Genomic DNA, 19,279 nt, shown 5'->3' with positions numbered 1-19,279 from the left:
GGAAGTACCTGCTACTTAAAAAAAAAAAAAAATCCGGTAGACTTCTATAGAGAAATAAACAGCTATTGCTCAGTCATTCTGTTCGTCAGAATAACTATTCTTGCTTTGATACCATTTTTTAAAATGTTTTTGCTTTATTTTATTTTTTTCATCAAAGTGGCCAATCCGATGGCTCAATAAAAGTATGTAGTCTCAAGTCCAACGTCAAAAACATTGGACAAATTTTGTGTATGGCTCTTTCAAGATGTACGTTGACTTTCAAAAAGCTCTCTCCTGATTGGAGAGAGTGGTTGCCATAGAAACATTGACTCAGATCAACTTGGACCAATCACCGCTTACCGACGACAGCTGAATCCAACATGGCAAAAAAAAAAAAGGTGACTAAATTGACTTAATTTCATTGGATCCAGAATTAAGTAACTCTTTATGAATGACATCACACTCACTTGCTCCAGTTCTCATATACAGTCAATATATGTTTTCAATTATTCAGTGAAACGTTGTTATTTTGTAAAGGAAACAGTAACAGCAGGTAAAACAGCCTTCACAACAGCTTCCCGCCTGTTTCTAAGAACCCCTCCTGAAGGGAGTTCAGCAGCAGGTGCAGAGATCTCTAATTCTGTCCCACCTCCCAACCGCCACTGGAATCCCACAATGCCGCTGGTGACCCCATTAAAAATGAAGGTTAGTGGAGCCACAGGTGCAAGAATTCAGCATTTTAACTTAATCTCCTGATTGGGTCCACATCGATCAGGGCTCCCCGCATTAACCGTGGCAGCAGAAAGACTCCGGGTGATTATAGTGAAGGAAAACAGCCGTCAACATCTCCGCTCACGGAAAATTCAGCCAAACAACAGCCTGTCACTTTCACGCTTTGTTGTGAGGAGGAAGGTAGAAAGCTTAAATCAGCGAAAGGGAAGCCAGAGTAGAATTACAAGTGAAAAATAAGATTAAGAGTCAAACAGATGAAGAGAAGGCAAGAAGAAGCCAGATGGGGCCTGCACACGGCTGTAATGAATAGAAATGCTTTCCTCTTCCAGCCTGCTTTACTTAAACTCAAACTAAGAGACTGGAGATCACAGCTGCTCGTCCTCTCTGGTTTATTCTGTACCGCAGACAAATATCCACCTCTGTTGGATGCACTGTGTTCTCCTCAGTTCTGTACAGTCAGCCATCGGTTTTAGTGAGGTATAGAGACCATAAAATGTACTATTTAAAAAACGTACCAAAGACTTTTCTCAAAAAGTGTAGCTACAGATCAAATCAATAATAATCTGACGATCATTTTTTAGATTATTGGTTATTGTCTTTGCTGCATTTATTTTTGGCTCAGTCTCCTGGTTTTCGTCTATTCATCAGTAGCTGTGTTTCCAATGACTTTGAAATTGCACAAATTGGATTTAGCGATACTAAATGTGCCTGATGGAAACAAAAAACTGGAATTTATCGCATTAATTTACCGGTTTGCAACCTCCGGACACGGTAATGGATGCAGAACCAGTACCAGGTTCGGGTACAAGTCCGTGTCCCGAGGGTTGGGGACCAGAGGTGGGTAGTAACTCATTACATTTACTCCATTACATTTACTTAAGTAACTTTTTAGGTAAATTGTACTCGTGAGACTTGTCATAATACAACTTACTTTTTACTTGAGAGAAAAACATGACTTTTACTCAAGTAAATTAGGTCTCTTGTTGCTCGTTAGCATTACTTTTGACTGGAATAAATCAAAATAATCCAAAATCAACCCATAAAAATTCCCCATAAGGCTCCGTAACATCATGTGACTCCTTGTTACCAATCATACGAAGCCAGACAAAAACTCGCCGCGGCAGCAAATGCAAAGGGAAATCACTCCTATCAAAATTGGCAACAAACTTATTAAAAGTTGGATTATTGCATTGCAATTTACTCCTTCTTTTATGACAGAAATGGGACATTACTCATTAGTTACATACTACTTGAGTAGACCTTGATGCAGGTACTTTCTTACTCTTGATTAAGTAGTTATTTAGATGCCTACTCTCTACTTGAACTTAAGTACTATTTTGAAAAAGTAACACTATTTTTACTTGAGTAAGATTTTTGTATACTCTACCCACCTCTGTTGGGGACCCCCGATTAGCGTCCTTATCAAGCGGCCCTCAGACCGGTATCGGTTCGCGGCCCGGAGGTTGGGGACCCATGATTTAATGACAACAGCCAGAACGTGAAAAAAACGAGTTGGGGACACCAAAAACATTCAAAAGTGGGGCCCGAACCATACGTCCATATATGAGTTGGGAGTGAGTCAATGTCTGGCTGACTTTGTCAGTTCCTTTTGCTCTCTTTATGTACGTGTTTTTCTTGATAAAAGTGCCAGTAAGAAAAAAGGGTTTTCTGTTTAAAGACATTTTTAATTATAGGTTTAAACGCCAAATGAATAATATGTATCTAGATTGTCTCCAATGAGGTAAAAGAATTGAACTAAATCATTTCGCCTCGTTAGTGGAATTATGGAGATGCAGATCAAATATGGGTGTAACGATTTATTTTAACAATATTTTAATTCATATCGTAATTTACGGTTCCCCGTCTGATTCACACTTGATTTTAGTTTATTTTGAATGATGTGATTTGATCCGATTCACTGACCTAAAATCAATCTAAGACATATTTAGCCTAAAATCCAACCAGTGTGACTCAGTCGGTCCAGGAGACCTTTTCCAGATTACTTGTATTTCTTGAAAAATAAACAAGATTAAATTTAAACAAGAATAAATGGCAAATCCTCATTCCTCTTATAGGTTACAACAGCAAGCCACAGGCTTCTCGCTCCATGATGCATCTACTTGTGGACGATTAGATCCACGGCCAGAATGGCATCTGGATTACGGCGGGAAAGCTCTAATGGTGCTCGCCATTTTTGTCGATGTTCGGTTGGGGGGGTTTGAGGAGGTGTAAGCACGTGTGAGTGTAAACAGAGGGATGATGGGAAGAAGGCGGGCTTACTTCCACGTCAATGGTCCCAAAATCATGATTAAAAGTTACTTACTGCATGTGCGTGTTTGGTTTTTTTTGACATTCACTTTCAATTCAAACACATTTTTCTAGTTTATCCTCACGTGAAAGCCTCTGACCTCCTTTTGTTGCCCTGATGCCTCCCAGATGTTGTGGTTTGGGGTAAATGTATGACACCAGCAGAAGCTGAAACAATTCCACACTCCTAAGAAAAGAACCGTCCCATGATGCATTTTTACATCCTCACATTTCATGGCTATGCCGTCGCCTCCTCTCCTCGACAAGCATGCACGGGCTCCAAACCGGCCTCAAAGGGTGAAATGATTTTTTCGCCATAACCTTCTGGCTCCAATCCTCTGTGACTGAGCTGCATTTGCAAGCTAGATTCCCCCTTTTTTTTGCCTCAGAGGGATTATAGAAGTCTTCGTGTCAAGCTTTCCTTTGTGGAAGCCGGCGAACATCAGCCGTGTTCTCTGACAGGAGACGGCGGAGCAGAAAAGACACAAAACACACGGAGTGAGCGGCGAAACAATGCGATGAGGGAGATGAGTTGATTCTCTGAAGACTGGGCTTTGTAGTCGGCGTGATGGTAATTTCACCCACAGCGCTTTCTCCTCTGTAATTGTCCCCCCTGATTAAAAACCAGAGAGGGACGGTGATTAGTTTGGGGTCTTTGATGGATTGTGTCTGTCTCATGTGAAGTTGCAGATACTGCTGACCGCCGACTTGATCCTCCCGGAAAGAAAGCCCTTCAGAAGTACTTTTTCTTTATTAATCTACAGAGAAGTGCAACCTTTTTTTATTTTTCCTCCATTCTCTTTTTTCCTTTGTGTTTTAGTCCTGCAGTCATAAATCAATTATGCAACATGGGAACCCTTATTGTTGGGAGAGCGGGCTGCATCGTTTGTGGAAATCATTTGTGTTGCCGGGGCTGCGCCCGCTCCAGCAGGACCAATAAAGGTGCAGCTTTGTTACAGAAGCGGCAGTAAAAAAGCAGCCAAAGTCATTACTGCTGGAGTGTTCACGAGAAACAACAACAACAAAAAAATAACAATAATAAAACCACAACTGACTCAGATTAGCAACATTCATCTGAGACTTCTGCTCTGCAGCTTTTACTTTGAAATCCTTTCCACACATCAGTTTTATCACTGTTTTAGGTTTACGTATAATGCTTAGGAAACAGGACAAAGAAGTTCTCTGCTATAAAAGCTGGTGACTTCTGTGTCCTTCAGTGCAAACGCTGAATAAACGTCGCTGATATTGGAGCTAGTGGACTTGTAAGCTGTTTATGGAGAAGGAGGTGAAAGGACGAGAGCGAAGGAGCTCCTCTGCAGGGACAACATCCGATAAAGAACTCCAAACAAACATCCACTCATAAAAACAGCTCATGACACAAAAGTGCTGCTTCCAAACCTGGAATGAAGAGAGGTGAAGAAACTTGAAGGATATCTAAAATTAGAATAGCTATTGATAAAGGAACAAGTTTGTACTCGTTTATAGACAAAGAAATTCAACAAAGACATGAACAAAGAAATAAAAGAAGAAAGCTAGAATCTTTTATAATTATGTCATTATTACAATTTTTTTCATTATTTCCAATTTATTTCACAAGATATTAAACAGTTTTTCATGCGACTCTCACAGACTCACTTTGGCAGCCATGACTGCCCCCTATGGGTGAAGGCTGGGACTCTTTTCTGATCAAACAAATGTTTTTCTTACCTAAATATAATAAGAAGTCATTTCAAACATATAATTCTCTGGGATGTATAAGATCTGGGAGTTTGAGCAGTAAACTAAGTTTTTTTTTTTTGAATACCTTACTAAAGAGATGAAATTCCCAAACTTTAAGGATCGAAATGTTCCAAAAATGCATTTCTGAAAAAGAAAAACCACCACAATTTAAAGCTGCTGAAGGTAGAAACTCGGGAAAGTGGTGCCGAGTCCAAGTGGTAAAATTGTACGAGTTGTTTTTTGCGGTGGAGCTCCAGAGCAGAATGTGGGTTTTTAAAGGAGGGGGGCGTTCGTTCTGCTGAGACGGAGCCCGAGCGGTGATGTGAGCAGCAGGTGGAACAGACGTTTCTGCAGTCTGCTGCCTCACAGGCCCCCCAGGTGAGGACGGCCTGACATCTGCCCCCTCGGTGCTCGGGACTGAGCTGCACGTGGAGACTCCTGCAGCTGCAGTCAAACACTTCTGCGTCGCAGACGCTGCAGAAGCTTTGATTTGTCCTTTTAGAAGTTCCTTCATATGGAGGTTTTCAGTTATGTATTGCAGCTTCTTTATGAACTCATTTTTAATTTAATTTGGTCTGCATGATCTGCTTTATATTACAATAAAAACAAAAAAGCATAAATATAAAAATAGCTTTTTTTAGTGATTAATTCAGACTGTTAGCACTTTCACCTCAACGATTCAACGCCCAACAGCAGCTGGGATAGGCTCCAGCAACCCTGCCACCCCAAAAGGGATTCAGAAAATGGATGATTAACATGTATTTGATTGAATGTTTTAACAAATATTTGTTGACTTTGACATAAAAATGTATTTCTTGCATATTTAATGTTTTCTGTATGAAACTTGAGCTTACTTATACGCTGTTGTTTTTACGCTTTGAAGCATCTGCTGTTGTGAAACTCCTTTTGTGGGACAATAAAGAATTTATCCTCTTTTTTTTTGGTGTAAAAGTTCATTTTAAAAAGTTCATGTTGGATACTCCGGTGCGTTTGTGCACTTGGTCGTTGTGATTGTGGAACATTTTTTATTTCATTGTAGTCTTTATTTACAGTTTTTGGTCATTGTGTTCAAATAATAACACTTTTTGAAGTTGATCGCTGCAAATATTTGTAATGTTTTCTGTAACAAAATGTGATCCAAAGTAATAATAACTGTTTTATAATGTGGCAGCCTTTTTTACATCATTTATTTCAGTTGTTTTTCATCATCTTTTGATTTATTTTTAAAGTGTTTCCAGTGATTTTTTAACTATGAAGATGACCTTTCTAGCCAAAATCAGATAAACTTGTGTCATTTTCTTGGACGTAGTTTCTGCAGAGTGGCAGTAATTCATTAGTAGTTCACCTCTAAGTTGTGGGCGGGACTGTTGGCGTGGAGCTACCCCCTTCTCACCCACTAGTTTACAGTCCCTCACAGCTCCAAACTAACTTTACTAGAGTAACAAAAATGGTGAGAGATATTGGAGCGATCCAGTCACATGCCAGTTTGGACGAGAAAAAACAAAGACGTTCATGGATCTAGTCAAGTGGATGCATCAGAATGCAGCTTGTGGCTCACTCAACGTATTTTATTATTTAACAAATAAGACCTTTTTCAAATTTCTGCTAATCATTTAAAGTTGTTTGAATAAATAAATACTTGGAAATGCAATTTTAATCTTAAATTTCTGGTTTTATTTTCTAGAAAAAATTGACTCGAGAACATGTTAAAAATTTTTGTGTGTCTTCCTGTGAAAATGGCGAATAAATGTAATTTGTGTTTGTCCAACTTCTGTGTGTAAACTCATCAGCTGGAGTTAAACTGTCCACATCTTCCTCCATCCAGTGTGTTGGGTTTTCCCTTTGCTCGCCGCATCCAGTCTACAATATACCATCCGTCCACGCACGCGAATCTTATCGCCGGCAAAGTGAACGGATGGGTAGCACGACGCCAGCATGTGACAGAAAATCGCACGACTGTGTGTGCAGAGATATTGCTGCAGATGGAAAATAAAACAATCTGTTTCTGGATCTTGTAATTTGAAGCGCTCCTCATCCGCAGCCTGCCTCCCAACAGCTCATCCACCATCTCATCTCAGCCAAAATTAGATTGGAGAAACGGTGTGTGTGAGTGTGCACGCATCACGCAGGTGTGTGTTGGCAGGCGTCCGCTCGCCGTCTTCCTTTTTGCTCTCGCACCCAAGTCAAAGCCTCTCCCCATTATCATAAATTAGCGCTATCGCTCCCCTGTTCTGCTTTATTTGGCTTCCATTGGAGCGATCTCGGAGTGTGACCGCTCGCCCAGCTGTCGAGAATGACTTATTGATTTTTGCCTCCCCATTCCGCCTTCCGCTCCCTCCTCAATTTGTTCACCTGTTACTCCGGGCCGTCTCTGCCAGATGGAGGTGTGAGGGATCTGGCTGCACTGGTGGGCACCAACTGTGCTCACAAAACACCGGAGGAATAAGCCTCTTTAAGCAGAGAAAAAACAGTTTATTTATGCTGAAGTTTACGCTTGACATTAGGCATTTTCACACAGTGAAAAGACAGAAGATAAAAAAGTAAACTAATAGATTGTAAGTCAAAAGGATAAGGTATTTGTAAGTAAATACGTTTTTTTTTCTATTCAGAGAACTGCTCTTTTTGAGAGAGTGTTGCTGAAAATCATTGCTTGATAAGCAGCATTTAAATGCTTTATTTCTCCAACTGAAGGGGAGAAAAGTTGAGTTTGTAAAAGTGTAGGGTTTGGTAGACTGGATTTAGTCAGACAGGATGGAGTCTTTTTTGAATATTTGTGGCAGAAAAAGATGGAAATTGCAGCTGATTTTCCTAAATGTTGGAATAAAAATTATAGTTTTTAATGATAATTTTCAACTAAATTGGTCAGATTTGCTCAGGTAGTTGGTTTTTTTTCTCTCCTGTTTATAAATATGCAATTTTATGTAACCTCACAAAAAAAATAAAAATAAAAACAATAATCTTGCCAAACAGTGATTTATTGTTTGTTAATATTATTTAATAATTAAATAAGATCACAAAATGCTTGATAAATTACACATAAAAAAAGACTAATATTATATTCATGTTTATGTTCACTTGTAACATGACAAAAAGAGAACATGTTAAAGTTTTATTATTATCTTTTTTGTCTTAATCAAATATGTCACTATTTCTTTTTGGATGAATAAATTGTTTCAGTTTAGATGAATTGTGTATGTTGGCCACTTAGAGGTAATAACAAAATAAAAGAAACAGGATTAAGGCTGTTTAATTTGTCACAGTAACACGACAATGTGTCGCTGGGCCGGCACCGACCTCGACTGCAGCGATAAAGGAAAGCGATATATATATGATCATCATTAGGTTAAATAAGGAATCAGTTCAGACAGAAAGTTCATCTCTTACCGCCTGTTTTTGTCCAGATGATGGAAAAAAAGTTTGTTTTAAAGAAGCCAGCTTAGTGATTTTAAACATTTAGGCCATGTAACCAGAATTTCGTTTTTAGGTGTGCATTGTCACTTTTTTATCCACAGCCAATCATTATTGAGAACTCACCTTATTATAAATATATATTATCTTTGTGTGAGAATTTTGGCTCAACTTATTTAGGCTTCATTTAAGATCCTGCATTGTGAACGGTCTGTTTTTGTACCTTGGTTGGTATCAAAAATGTTGATGTTCTTGGTGAATTTGGAACTTTGGTGTCCTCCTCCCTGCCGCAGTCCTCCGAGCAGACACAACCTCCCGTCCGGATCCCACAGCACACCTGCGTAGGTGCGTTTACACGGAAGAGTCGGGAGCGAAGTCCAGGAGCGCGTCTCTGTGTCGTACGCCTCAAAAGCCTTCACTGGACGCTTACACTGACGGCCACCTTCAAGAAGGAGAACATCCCCATGAGTCCTTGTAATGCTTTACTATCAGCAAACAGAAACTGATAGAGTTTGCACCTGCAACGTAGAGCTTGCTGCCAATCAGGTGTGTGATGGCATCGTAGCGTGGAGTGGGCATTGGGGGCAGCAGCGCCCACACATCCTTCCTGAGGTCATATTGCTGAAGGATGCTGCGAGGGAGGAGGTCCGCACCCATCCCACCCACAGCCAGGGCCCGACCATCTTCAAGAGGAACAAAAAAATATATATATAAACAAAAGAATCAAATAAATTGTTTTTTTAATTAGAAAACATGAAGGAATGGAGGAATTTCAAGATGCTGGTCTATTGTTTTAAAGGGGCCCTACCATGAAAGTTCTACTTTTTGAGGTTCTAAATGCATTTTACTGTTCATTCCTCATTGTAAAGAACCCCAAAGCGGCATTTTGATCCGTTCATGCATTTAAGAGAAATCCTCTAAAAACCTGCAGTCTGCAGCAGCCCCTCCCATACCCACGAAAACGAGCGGTTGGTAACGTGCTGATGTAAGATCGATGCCAACAGCTCCCTCCAGGAAGAGTCTGCTATGACAGCTCCGCCTCCAGACTAACACAACACTGAATTATCCCCTTATCCAGTGATGATCAGCAAAAAACTTTCATTTTAGATGCAGAATATCTTCCAGTTGTGTCCTGTCTTCTATAAATTCCAGCTAAAAAATAGGTGTTTGTTATTTTAGTCGTGTCGCTCCATTCAGTCCAGTTCTCACATACAGTCAATGCCATCAACACAGTTTTGTTTTATCTCTGTTTTTACCTGTGTATCTGTAAGTCAGTTGTTTCCATCAACGATTATCAAACAAGCCAAAACAATCTTTTAGGATCTCAGTGATTACCGATGACCTTAGTGAGACTACGGTCTCATATCCACAAAATGCGACATAAATGCAACTTTTTCAGCAAAGCCGGCAGCATTTGTACTCAGGAGGCGGCAGTTGCTGCCGTCTACATGACCACACTAACAATTCCAAAATAAAAAATGTGGCATTAAGAATCTCATCGTGCAGTTGTATTTGAAACATTAGCATGACCAACAGAATCCACCAATCAACACTATATTGGCCTATAGTTGTATAGCACTTTTCTATCTTCCTCAAAGGCCCAAAGAGCTTTACAGTCTCAGTCCCATTCACCCATTCAAACACATTCACACATTAATGGCAGCTCTGCTGCCGAAAACTGGCGCCAACCTTCCACCAGAGGCAATGTGGGGTTCAGTGTCTTGCCCAAAGACACTCCGACACATGTGCGAGCAAGTCTGGATTTAAACCCACAATCTTCTGATCAGGAGTCGACCGCCCAACCGCTGCACTACATCCTCCCCTATAGCTCCAACCAAAACCACAAACTCAGACACAAAAACTCTCAATTAAACCCGGTCCCGAAATCTTTAAAAACACAAACCTTTTTGTACTCCAACAGTTCGCCTGTTCCAATACTGGAAAATAATTCCTACAGGAAGTTTTGTGCTCATAAAGTAAACCCGCCGTGTTCAAAGAACTGGACTAGTGAACTAATATTTGACTTCCAAAACTCTGAATGTTGAAGGAACCAACTGAAGATGAGGAGAATTTGGACCCACCAACAATTGGAAGAATATGTTATTAAAAATATATATATATATATTTATTAAGTGTTCTTAATCAAAATGAATAGTAAATATACATTTCTAGTTATTAAATTATGTGATTTATGCAGTTAAAACCTTGTTTATTCATTAGAAAATGAGTAATTTTATTTATATTTATTTTTCAGACACATTTATGTAGTCCTGGGGATTTGATTGGTTCTTAGTGTTTCTTTAAAATGAGTTCTAGTTATTACAGATAGAGAACAGATTAATGCATACTTACACTACGGTATCGGAATCATTAAGGGTTTCTCCTCCACAGTTCAGCTTAAATTTCAGTATTTTTCTCTATACTCAATAGTTATATGGAAAGCTCTTAGGAAATGCTGCCAAACTGAAACTATTCAGAGCATCTACATGCTTCTTAAAGATTTTTTGAAATGTTTGTATACTTTTAGGATGGAAAAACCTCGATGCGGTGAGCCACGAGGCTGTGACTGACGACGGAGCGGTGAGAGTTCAGCAGCAAAGAGCACGACTGGGAACGACACCTCCTGAGGAACAATGGAGACTCTTCAGGCAGGGTAAAGTGGAGGTTATAAATCATGGAACTGAATATGAAACAAGCTGCTATGTGTGAGATATGACTTAAAATATTTGTTTGTTTTTCTATAGATTTTTCTGAAGGCTTTTTGTGAGCCCTTTCCCAAAGTCAAACCTCAATCAGTTCAAACTCATTACAAAAAAAGCAAAAACTTTGAGGCAAACAATGGCTCATTAGCCAAAGTTCATTATCTACAATTATAACCAGAAAGATTTGAAAAAGTATCGATAAAATAGAGTATTTCAGTCAATTTATTAACTGGCCGTCCTTTTGAAAGTCTCATATTTGTTTTCATTTGGCTCTATTGATCATTTGTCACAGTGTTTGTTCATTTCTCAGTAGCTGGGGATGAGTTTGTGGGAATATGACGGCGATAAAAGACCAGAAGATGGAAAACTGATGAAGGTGTTGGAGAAACCAGATGAAACCAGAAAGTGGAAAACGTGCCGCACAAGACCGAGAGTGGAAGCTGAGGAGACTCTAACTGCACGAAATCAAACCAAAAACAACCTGAGCTTTAATTTTATAGTAACTTTTAGCACAAACTATAGGATTTCTGTACATTTATTCCAAATAAATCACTGGCTCTGTGAACAATGTGCTACCAAGTAAAATCTTGCTTTGTAGAGGATTTTTCTTTAAGACTTTTTAAGGTCTTAGAGAAGTTTTGGCTTCTGGTATAAAAGAGTGCACTTTTTGTAAATATATATGTTCTATTTTGTTCAAGAGTTTTTAAATCCCACACCAATCATCTTTAGATCTTTTGTTAAAGAGTTCACAGTGTTTTAATTATGATTATGTTGTTTTTAGCCAAAAAAAAAAATCTGTTGCTTTCTAGAACATAGTTTTTACAGAGAGGCAGAAGTTCATTAGAAATTTGCCTCTGATTTAAGGGCGAAACTGTCAGCGTGGAGTAACCCCGCCCCTCTTCCGTTGCCTGTTGCTAAGCAGGGAGCTTGTGCTCACCCTTCACTTTTTTTTTTTTTTACATCCCAATAAGCTCTGTTTCAAACTGCTTTTTTTCATCTGCTTCTGATTCACAATCATTTGAATGAAAGAAACACTCAGAAATGTTAATTTAAGCTTAATTTGTTCTATAGATGTCCTTCATCATCAACAAAATGCCACGAGAACATGTTAAAAACACAATTTTAATCGAAGTGGGTCTTTTTTAGAAACGATCCACAAGGTTATACATTTTTAAAGCCCGGAATCTGGTTGTCGGTCATGTGACTCATTTAACTCAAAAAGTGTTTCTATTCGATACTCCTAAATGATCACCTCCACCAAACACAAAAAATTTCAACAAGTTTTTCCTAAATTGTTTCCATTAGGCAAATTTATTATTGCAAATCCAATTTGCGCAGAGTCATAGTCAATGGAATCACAGCTATTGTCTGTCTAAGAAAAGAGTATAAAGTGTCCCGAAAAAGATTTTAAAGACCCAATTTCTCATGATGGAGGACATAAATAAAAAAATTCAAAATTAAAACTGGGTATTTTTTAAATCAAACGTGATGGATCAGGAACAAATAAAAACCTGCTGTTTTAAAATGAAAAAAGTTTTTATTTGTGACGCAGAAACTGAAATGTGCGGGCCGAAGTATCTCTGCTCCGCTCCATTCTGATGAATCTAATTATAGATTAGTAGAACATTAGGTTAGCTGGCATTTGACTCAGAACTGTATGGCTGCATAGCTCTGTTATTACTGGCCGTTTTTGTTGCACCTTGTTAGCTTAGTGTTGTGGGGGCTGTAAGCTAGTGGGAGAGAGTGTAAACAAAAGGATCATGGGATATCACCAGAGGCTTACTTCCACACCAACAGTTCCACCAAAACTCAAAGACCTTAAAGCCTTTAAACATCTAGAATATTAGTAAAAAATAAAGATAAATACTTAATGGATGTCATCCATTATGGGTTATTTTTAGATGGTAATATCTGAGATTGACGAGGAAATACAAGGAACTAAAATAAAGTCTTAAAATTCTCAAAATGGAAGGAAAGACAAAAAAAATGATCCACTTAAATTTTGTGAATAATAAGTTTTTACATCTGTAAAAAGAAATTAAAAAAATATGTTGATCATGTTGAGTTCCTCATATAAAAGATGAAAAATTCTCTGTATATTTACCTTAATCCTACATGAAAACAGTATAAATCTGTGTAAGAGATGCATTCACACTACACTGATGTGAGAGCTTCCTCCTTTAAGTTTGTCCACAGATGTTCTGACATGATCTGAGCTTTGGCTGCAGATGAAGGGAAGATGGAGGAAATCCAATAAGACTGAGCTCAGGAGGCTCTGCTGGAAAGAATGGGATAAACCACCTAAAGGGGAGCAAAGCCTGGAGAAACTCCTGAAGCTGCTGCTGCTGCTGCATTCCGCCTCACGCAGCAGCAGCTGAACTTCCGCTCAGCAGTTTCTCTGCATGTTTGTACAAACAAACATCCACCTCAAACCATGTCAGGAAGCAGACGATCCACGACGATCTCCATGTTTGGCTTTGACATGGTTAAAACTCTGATGTCATTTGCAGATCAGATTGCCGGTGCAACCTTTCTCATCCCTCCTAGACTGCTGTGCGGCAGAATTAAGACATATTAGGAGGTTAAGAGTCAGTCTGTGGTAATCCATACCTTTCACGGTGATGGATATACCCATCAGAGCTTCCCGCAGAGCGCTCCGCTTCCTCCACCTCCCCTCCTCCGTGTTGTACATTTCCACCACCTTTAGGGGGCTCTGGTCCTCTCCCACTCCTCCCACCACCAGGACCTGCTTCCCAAGCACCGCTACGGCGGCTCCGGCCCGGGAGGTGGGCATCGGGGGCAAGCTGATCCACCGGTCCCCCTGCAAACGGGGCACACATGGAGGTTAACTTTACTGAGTGAAAATCCAAGTAAAAGTTCAGCTTTTCTTTACTGAAATTTTGAAAAACTTCAGAGTTTAAAGACCCACTTAAATGAAAATTGTGTTTTTGATGTTTTTTATTGTGATCTAGTGGCATCTTTGTGATGATAGGGGACATATATACATAAAAAACCCTCCTTATTGACTTTTTATGGGATGTTTTGAGTCCATTTTTTTCACTTCCTGGTACTTGCCATCTTGACAGGATATGATGTCAGAGAAAATCAAATCTGGAAGCTACTTCTACACAAAACCAGGAAGTATTTGTCTCATGACCCATGTTTAATCATTTATCATAAAACTATTAGGGAATTACTCTTGTAAAAAAAAAAAAAAAAAAGCCCAAGTGGTTACTTGGTGAACTGCACCTGGCTCAAGGGACTTTTGTTTTCAAACCAGCTTCAACCTGGAAGTCTGGAAGATTAAAAATGTTGATCCTTCGCTATATCGCGATTCACCTTTCTCTGTCTTGTCGTTTTGCCCTTTTTTGGTGCAATTTTTGATTTTTTTTCTTAAGTATTCTACGTCCCGCTTTTCTCTGCTTCAGAATCTGCCGGAATTACGTTAGTGATTAAAGAGTTGTTGAAAGAATGAAAATACTGGAGCTGAAACTCCAGTTAACACATAACTAACTTTATCACAGAGTTGTATTGATTATGCTGCTACATTTACAGTAGCAGTCTCTCTCTTTTCATACCTCAGGGGAGTAGAGGTCCAAAGCCGGGCACGGTCGCCCTGCAGCATCACACCCTCCGAGCATGTACATCTGCCCCCCCACTTCAAACAGAGAGTGGTACACACGGCCGCTGGGCAAGCGTGCCAGGCTCTGCCAATGGAACTCGTTGGCGCTTGGGACCGCCATGAGCGCCACACCTTCAGGAAGGCTCTCAGATGACGATGAGGAGGCGGCCCACAGATTAGGAATAGACAGTGCGGGATAGATGACAGAGGAGGACCCCAGGGACCAGAGGGGGCTCTCTGCTATCAAGCCCAGGTGGATGAGAAGCTGTCAAACTGGATCCAGACCGGGATCAGTTCTCGTCTATTCTGGATGTGAGTGGCCTCAGGGTCAGCCTGCAGGAATACATCAGGAAGCTTCATGTAAGTGAACTCATTTCTATTGAAGCGTTTGCTTTTCTCATCTAAGTGTCTATAACACACAACTAGATCAGAAATAAACTAAGAATTCTGCAGAAAATTATTAATCCATTCATGCAGTTACACTAAGAAAGTCTCACTAATGTGGGATTCATAAAAGATTTCATTACAAAAAAGGAAAAATTTGTCCAAAAGTAAAAAAAAAAAAACACTACATACTAAACTAGTCAAAGATTGATAGCTAAATTTAGTGAATAATACAAATTTATTAAAAACAACTAGTATAAAATAGTTTGTTGATCTAATTTGAAATAAGTTAAAATACTAAAAAGTATTAAAGACTGTGACATTGCTAAAGAATATAAATTTACTCAACAATTGCTGGACTAGTTAATGGTGACATTTTTTGCAAAACAGCTTTAAAAAGCTCATTGATACCAGATGGATAAATAACATTTATATCAAAGAGAAAAAGGAAGAAGAGAATGCTTCATATTTATACGACAGAGTATTACGGCCACCAAAAAAAAAAACAAAAAAAAAAAAACAAGATTTAATGTTGTAAATTTACGACTTTCTCATAAATGTACATCAACTCATAAATTAATGACTTTGAAACACAGTTACATGTTAAAAAAGGTAGCCAATGACTGTTAAAGTCATAAATATACAACTTTATTCTTGTAATTTAACAGTTAGGACTTTTGTTCTCATAAATTTATTACTTTAAAGTCATAATTTATTTTCCTTTCTCTTACTTGTAAAATGGCCCTAATACACCGTTGTATTTTTCTATAAGTGTTTACGGAAATGAAAAAAATAAAAAGGATCCTAACTTTACTATAAGTAGCTGAAACAGTAAATAGTGAGCAACAACCACACATTGAATACAATGGATGGATACATTTTGACATCACTTATAGGACTGAAACCGGAGGTTTGAGGGGTCATGGATCGCCGATCGGAGATCAGATAAAGTATTTTAAAGCTCACTGTTGGGTTTACCTGTTGAAAAATAAAACTATCTCTATAAAAACAACACTTCTCATACTCGCGCAGCTTAGATTGCTTTACAGTTAAAACACAAAAACAGTCAGAAAAAAGAAATGAAATTAAATGAAATAAAACCCACACTTTAACCTCCCCCTCTCTCTGTTAACACACACAACCCATGAACCCACACATAATCAAATACTTATAAAACTTGATTCCAAAAGAAAAAGACAACCCACCTGACAATCAATAACCAATAAAAAACAGCAAATATGAAATAAAATAAAGAATAAAAGGTTGTAAACAAAAATGTGCACAGGTTTATTTTATACATGTGACTGATGGGAGTCAACTAGTTATGTTGACTAAACTGTTACGCTATCGGAATATTGAATTTTTGAACTACAAAAAAAGTTTTTTCTACCTTTGTGTTTTAGTTTGCCAATATAAAGGTGAAAATAAGCCTTTAGAACAACATTAATGAGAAGTATGTGATGACTTCATGGGTATTAAAGAGTTAACTCTTGTCATTATGAGATTAATTACAACACTTAACTTCCTGCTGGTTTTCTATTTCATTCTGGGTTTAAACTCAGTTAACGACCCCAGTTCAGCCCATAGATAACCACACGTTTTATGTTTGTTTTTCTTTCATTTCAAACATTACGTTGACGGATAACAGAGGACGTAATAAAAAAAAATAGTAGAATGACGGTCATAGGAACAGCATGCAGAAAAGGTCTCCCCTGAAATGATGTGTGTGCAACTCATTTCCTAAACCCAATCACATCCCCTGACCCCAATTAACCCGATCAGATGAGAATATCAGAGCCCAGAATAATAATGAAGCCGAGTTTGATTTTAGCCAAACAAGTTCTCATTCTGGCTAAAACACAGCTTTGGAATTTGTTGCTGATAATTTTTTTAACTGTGACGTAAAAGTATAAAAACATTTCCAGATATACGTTATTAGCAGAACACATCATTCTTAAAAACAAATTTTCTTGACTTGGGAAAAATAAATGCTGTAAAGATGGCATCAGAATCTGGTGATGCAGGAAGTCAAAGTGTAAATACTTTCTTAAACATGACAAAACTATGAACAAACGCATAAGAGGCTAAGAGGTGACAGAGGCAGCTGACTTTACAAGCATGAAATGAAAACCTGACACTTAAATAAACTGAGGATGGCCAACTTGAATGACAACAGCTGTAGATCATTAGAGACTGGAACCAGGTGAGACAGAACTTTACAAGAACCAAGAAAACAGAAATCAAACCAGGTAAACTAAAGATTACAATCCTCACCGGAGGAAGTAGAAAAACTGTATCTAATACAATGAGGTACTTTAAATGTTACAGAAGTTTAAAACTAGTGACTAATATTTAAAAAAAAAACAGATACCTCTTTTTTTAACACAATCACAAGTTGAGTCTTACTGCTCTAACATACGTGGTTATACGTGCATGAAAACTCTCCAAAACTGAGCCATCTGTCATAAACTAAACTATTTATGTTGCATTTTTCCTTGATTTAAAAAGAAATCAATTTTCATACAAGTTTCTCTAATCTGTTTTAAGCAGATATAAGACCCCCTTCCCCTTAAAAAAAATCTAATGTACTGAGGACATAAAAAGACATCTATGACCTCAACGGTAAATTACACACGACCTGCAGGTCCATTACATGTGTAGTGAGCAGCGTTGACTGTATATGAGAGCTGGACTAAGGGACCCCTCCCCCCCTCGCGTTCCAAGCAGGAAGTACCTGTTGGTCCCAAAAAGCTGCAATCTCATAGACTTCTATAGAAAAAATAAAGAGCTAGTACACATACATAATATTTTCCAGAATAACAATTTCTGTGCTGCCAGTTAATTAAGTTATAAACTGACCAATCAGAAGCCTCGATAAAATTAAGTGGTCTGGCGTCGAACATTCAAAGTGTTTGACAGATTCTCCTGAGACTGCTTTCATTAAAAGGGGTGTGGCCTTCTAACATGCTCACTACTGATTGGAGAGAGAGTGGTTGCCAAAGAAATGTAGACTAAGATCGATACGGACCAATCATGGCTTACTGAGGATGTCTGGTTCCAACTTGGCGATGGAGATATCTCGAGTTAGGTCACTCACTCTGTCCAGTTCTCCATATACAGTCAGTAGTGGGTAGACATCTTGCAAATTTAAGGTCCATTTGACTGTTTTCTGGCTTCGTCCAGCTACTGCTTTCAGGGATGGAATAATGAAGGACGTAAACGCAGAGGAACAAGACATGTGGACATGAACCTTTCTTCTAATAAACAAACGTAAAACATGAACGGAAATGTGACAAAACAAAACCCAAAGAAGTATAAAACCTCATGCGTACAAACCCTTCACAATAATTTACACAAAGAAATTAAGCTGGATAATGGAGAATTCAAACCTACGTTTTGTCTGAATTCCTATATATAGTGCGTTCACCATTTTGTAGATCTACAAATTCCAAAATCCAGTGCCCGAGAAATTTCCCAGAAGGCTCTGCAACTAACTAGTGAGAATTGATGCTATCTAGATTGGCAAAAATAGACCACAATGCTTTGTGTTTGAACAATTTTTATATTTGGAAAAAAATGGGTATTTTAATTATGACTTTATAAATCATTCAAGTTTTCATAGAATACAGTGGATTCATAAATAGTTTCCGTAAAATGTTCAATTTGATCAGGTTTTTACTTAGGGAAATCTGTGACATCTTATCTGCTGTTTAAAATGGATAAAGGATGATGTACGAATTACTTTTGAAATTCGGGGCACAAGATAGACCTGAACTAGAGTTTTTAAGGAGTTAAGAAGTAGGGAGAATATTCAGACAAAACAAAAAGCAACAAAAAGCCAAACACAACTGAACACAAAGCCCGTCTGAAGACATCAAAGGCTCTTGTAGTTTTTCAGCCATTGCTCTGCAGTATTTTACTTTACAACACGTGTGTGTGTGTGTTTTTAATCAACTCGCTAAGATTCACATGTCTGGATTTTAAATATGTAAATTTTTCATGATCTCATCACAAGATAATGAATGAGTGCATTTTTTGGATTGGGTTGTGTTGGAGTGTGTGTGTCAGCTTCAGTCGTGTCGTGAGAAGCAGCTGCAGCAAAGGGGCTTCGTGTTTACCTCTTCCAGCTGTTCTTCTGTTTCCCTATGCTATCCCTGAGGACCTTTACTCTTCCGACTTCCTCATGGTTCAGAGGACGTTTGCCATTTCTATGAGTAGAAGCTTCCGGAATAAACCTACAATCCCAAGCAAGGGTATCAACATTGCATTTGATGAGTTAAGGGGGTGCTGAGGTCATGGATTAAATGTGACTGCTGTGATTTAGTGCAACCTCTCAGTAGTTTATCCTCTTAATTTGTTCCTTTTTTTTTGTTGTTTGTTTTTTCTCCTTTCAAAATCCTGCCCTCCCCATTGTGTGCCGGTTTTA

General features: G+C 38.6%; 1 protein-coding gene and 1 long non-coding RNA gene across 4 annotated transcripts in view; one reads left to right on the top strand and one right to left on the bottom strand.

The window, feature by feature from the left end:
• klhdc8a (kelch domain containing 8A) overlaps nucleotides 1–19,279 on the bottom strand; it is a 45,398-nt gene that overhangs the window by 3,393 nt on the left and 22,726 nt on the right. For all 3 annotated transcript variants that reach the window (XM_036211793.1, XM_024270901.2, XM_024270902.2), the window contains 4 exons: nucleotides 14,426–14,802; nucleotides 13,458–13,668; nucleotides 8,664–8,828; nucleotides 8,369–8,587 (listed from right to left, as the gene is read on the bottom strand). In XM_036211793.1, coding sequence (XP_036067686.1) covers nucleotides 8,369–8,587; nucleotides 8,664–8,828; nucleotides 13,458–13,668; nucleotides 14,426–14,590 — 760 coding nt within the window. In that variant the 5' untranslated portion in view covers nucleotides 14,591–14,802. The remainder of the gene's footprint in view (nucleotides 1–8,368; nucleotides 8,588–8,663; nucleotides 8,829–13,457; nucleotides 13,669–14,425; nucleotides 14,803–19,279) is intronic.
• Nucleotides 89–3,036, top strand: LOC112145580. Its single transcript, XR_002919099.2, has 2 exons — nucleotides 89–684; nucleotides 2,787–3,036. It is a non-coding gene; the product is annotated as an uncharacterized LOC112145580 (long non-coding RNA).

The sequence above is a fragment of the Oryzias melastigma genome, linkage group LG5 (assembly GCF_002922805.2).
Source record: "Oryzias melastigma strain HK-1 linkage group LG5, ASM292280v2, whole genome shotgun sequence".
In the NCBI taxonomy this organism is placed as follows: domain Eukaryota; kingdom Metazoa; phylum Chordata; class Actinopteri; order Beloniformes; family Adrianichthyidae; genus Oryzias; species Oryzias melastigma.
This window is presented reverse-complemented; position numbering and strand designations above follow the sequence as displayed.